Here is a 4,196-nt window from a genome sequence, read left to right as displayed (position 1 = left end):
AAAAATCCAATTAATAAAATTGAGTTAATTGGATCAACTTCTCTTTATCAAATACTAAAAATGAGTATCTTAAATTCAAGCAAGCTATACTAAGAAGTAAGTTAGTATTTATCTCTGTACAATAATTATTAAACTCTTGAAAATATCTATTAATTACTTGATAGAATATCTCAATTTGAATATTGTGTAAATTTGAGATCTTTTAAACTTTGTATCTTGATCTTTTTTAGGTCACAAATATATCATTCATTTTTAAAATGTTAATATTGTGTTTATCATTGTTGGATAAATTATTAGTTTTTGTTGTGATTTTAAAAAACTATTAGATCTCTATTTTTAAAAAATATGTATTTTTAATTATTTAATTATTATAAAATTAATGACAATATTCTTTTAAAATATAATAAAATTTATCATTTTTTGACTAGCAAATTTCGAAAAATTATTTCACACTTTAAACTTTGAAAATGACAGGACTTAATAATTTTTAAATATTCTAAATTGATACATAAATTTTGTACTTCCCATATAACGAGGGGTCAAGAATATCTTTTGTATAGGGTAATTTACAAAAATAAAATATTTAGCTTTTAAAATTATGAAAATACAATTTTTTCAGTTTGAATATGAAAATACAACTTTTTACAAATTTATTATGTAAATTGTAGAAGGAGTCCCACTTTGAAATACATGTAAATTGCTGTAGGAGTTCTACGGTTTACGTCGATGAAGTATTTGAAAAGAAACCGTGGTAGGGGTTCCACGATTTTCGTGGATGCAAAACATGCATAAACGGTGAAAGGAGTCCAACGACACAAGTTTTACTATATACACCAACCTAGAGTGAGGATAGAATTATCAAAAAAAATCTAAACACACACTAAATGGTTGTTGACATGGCGAGACCTTTGAAATGCTTGTCCCTAGTGATGTAGGCAAAACTTCTCTTGGCTTATTTTTATCTTTTATTTTGAATTTATCCTTCTTAAGTCACCAAAAAAAATTATTAGCAAATATATGAAATTATATATCATCCAAATAATAAGGTTTAAAATTTAAAAATTTTAAATTATATTTATTTAAATTTTAAATATTTGGGAGTAAAATATGTTATTATTAATAAAAATTTGAGAGTATTATTTAAATAAATATATATAAATATACGTATTAAAAATTTAAAATATTATTTAAATATATGTACTAAAAATTTGAATGAGTTACTTAAATTAAAAAATTAAAATTTAAATAGAATATAATTCTATGTAATTCAAAATGTACTACAAAATATAGTCTTATTTCGTTGACAATACAAATGATAGATGTAAATATATCCCATTCACCCTAGATTGGTATATATAGTGAAACTCGTATCGTTGGATCCCTTCCACGGTTTATGTATGTTTTTCATCTTCACAGAAACCGTGGAACCCCTACCACAGTTTTTTTCCAAATACTTCATCAACGTAAACCGTGGAATCCCTCCAGCGATTTACGTGTATTTCAATTCCGTGGGATCCTTCCACGATTTATATGAATTTGTAGAAAGTTGTATTTTTGTATCCAAACTGCAAAAGTTACATTTCCGTAATTTTAAGAGGCAAAAGTTCTATTTTTGTAAATTTTGTGCTATAATTTTAAGCACTTATGCAGTTTTCATTTCATGAAAATTTATAAGAATAAAAAATCTCTAAAATTCTAAATTGAGATGACACCGCTCCTATATTTATATAGGTGAAATTATTTGATAAATGATCTTATCAATTCATTAAGAGTTTTAACTCACATTCTTAATTTAGTGATATTACACTAAATTCTATATCTTAGTACTTCAATTATTTTTACCATTAAATTTCGAACCTGCTGGTCTACTAGAATGATATTGAGTTTTCATCATTTAACAACAATATATTTTAATACTATTTTTGCGTTATTTCTTGGCAAACTTTTAGTAAAAAAATCTGCTAATTTTTTTTGAGATCTTGTATAAGTAATTACATAAGTCTCTATTAATTGCCTCACAAACTCATGTCTCAAGCTTATATGTTTAGTAAATCCAACGGTTTTCGACAACTTTCTTGTAATATCATACAATTCGTCTTTGATTTAGAAGAGAAGTGAGAGGTTTCAATAGATCATTTCTCATTTGCCAACATGTCACTTAATTGTGACTCAGCATCCACATCAACAACGTTAAATATCACGTAAGTCTTTTTCGCTAAGTTTTGTGAAGAAAGAAAACGAAAGAGCTGCTATGACTCATGAGAGACACAAACAAAGACTTATTTATTTTTTATAGAAATTATTTTATCCTTGTTCCGTTCCAGTCCAGCTAAGCAAGAATCCGGGTCCAGACAAACCACCTACTCGACAACACGCCATGCCCGAACCGAGGGATAACCCGTGCGCTACCTCTCAAACTGCGCGAAACCAGCCAGCTGGAGAGGAAAAGCATCCTGGAAGGTAGGTCTACTCCTGTGGGACCCGCGCTAGTACATACTATATATGGAGAGGGCCCTACCCCTCTCTAGAGGTACGTCACCTACCCCTCACATTATCTGCCGCCTTCGTACGGACACTGACTTAGGCATCAGAGTCCTTTTTGCCGGTGGCCCCCTTTTCTTCGAACCGTCAACTCGGTGGAACCACACTCCATGAAGGCCATCCTCTCCCTGTTGGCTAAGGAAATTCAGACGCGCGAAGGTGACCCGTATGTCACATTTCCAGGCAACTAAGGAACCCGACCCATTCAGGAAGCGAGCAACCGAACATTGGCGCCGTCTGTGGGGACCTGGTGTGAATGAATTTCCTGTTAGGTCCAGTTGGAGGGTGATAGAAAGGCGCTCCACGCGAAGAAGGGGGCGCCCCCCGGGTGAGCCAGGTGGCTTCCTTAGCTTCCTCCCGCGAACGCACGAGATCCCCCCTCTCGCGGGGACGAGCTCCCCTCCCGCTCCTGTGAAAGGCATCCTTTTGGGGGGACGGAGGGTGATAACGCGAGAATCATGCAGGAGTTGCGCCACAGAGTGTAAAATCTTGAGAGAGAGCTCACGGCCAGGGGTCACTACGAACCTGGCCCGAGTCAACCTCACACCCAATCCCCTCAAAGGAGAGGAGAAGCCCGGGGAAGAAGTCCCCAGAGGAACCGCGTCAGGCGTAGAACAAGTTCCCGGTAATCTACACTCGGCCATTCGCAACTCATACTGAGGTGGAATACCGAGAAGAGAGTAGAGAGAGACTAAAAAGGTGACGAAATCCCGTAATCATGGGAGCAACCTTTTTTCACCACTCCATTCTCGAGGTTTGGCTGCTGAAACACTTCGACAAGTCAACGGACATGAGATATGACGGTACCCAGGACCCCCAGGAACACCTAACAACCTTTGAGGCCAGAATGAACCTGGAAGGTGTGGGCGACGAGGTGAGGTGTCGCGCTTTTCCCGTAACCCTGGCGGGACTAGCAATCCGATGGTTCAATGCGCTCCCCCAAGGGTCCGTGACGACCTTCGCATACATCGCTCAGAGCTTTCTAGCACAATTTACCACGCGCATTGCTAAGGTCAAGCACCCGATCAACCTCCTAGGGGTGACCCAAAGAAACAGGGAACCGACCAGGAAGTATCTTGACAGGTTTAACAATGAATGCTTGGAGATTGATGGCCTGACTGACTCGGTGGCTAGTCTGTGTCTGACGAACGGGTTGTCAAATGAAGGCTTTAGAAAGCACCTCACCACCAAGCCTGTGTGGACCATGCAAGAAATCCAGAACGTGGCAAGAGAATATATCAACGATGAAGAGGTAAACTGGGTGGTGGCGGCCAACAAATGGCAGCTTGCCAACCCTCCTCCCCATCAACCCAGAAACGGGGAAAGGCCCAAGGAACACTCCAAGGACGGAGGACCTACTAAATTCAAGCCTTCTCCCCGGGTAAGAAGGTTCACAAACTATACCCATCTGCTCGATCGTTGAAGTGTATCAACAAATAGCTAACAAGGGCATCTTGTCAAAACTCCGGCCACTAAAAGATTGAATGGGCGGGAACAAAATCCTGTATTGTGACTACCACAAAGGCTTTGGCCACAAACACAAGACTGCTTTGATTTGAAGGATGCTTTGGAACAAGCCATCCACGAAGGCAAATTGGCGGAGTTCTCAAAATTTATAAGGGAACACAGAAGGAGAGAACGCGAGCGTTCCGAAG

General features: G+C 37.9%; 1 protein-coding gene across 1 annotated transcript; it reads left to right on the top strand.

The window, feature by feature from the left end:
• Window positions 1–3,259: 3,259 nt before the first annotated feature.
• LOC130966546 (uncharacterized) lies at window positions 3,260–3,964 on the top strand. Its single transcript, XM_057891362.1, has one exon. The coding sequence runs from the start codon at window positions 3,260–3,262 to the stop codon at window positions 3,962–3,964; it is 705 nt and encodes a 234-aa protein (XP_057747345.1).
• Window positions 3,965–4,196: the final 232 nt, after the last annotated feature.

This window comes from Arachis stenosperma, chromosome 3 (assembly GCF_014773155.1).
Source record: "Arachis stenosperma cultivar V10309 chromosome 3, arast.V10309.gnm1.PFL2, whole genome shotgun sequence".
NCBI lineage: Eukaryota > Viridiplantae > Streptophyta > Magnoliopsida > Fabales > Fabaceae > Arachis > Arachis stenosperma.
This window is presented reverse-complemented; position numbering and strand designations above follow the sequence as displayed.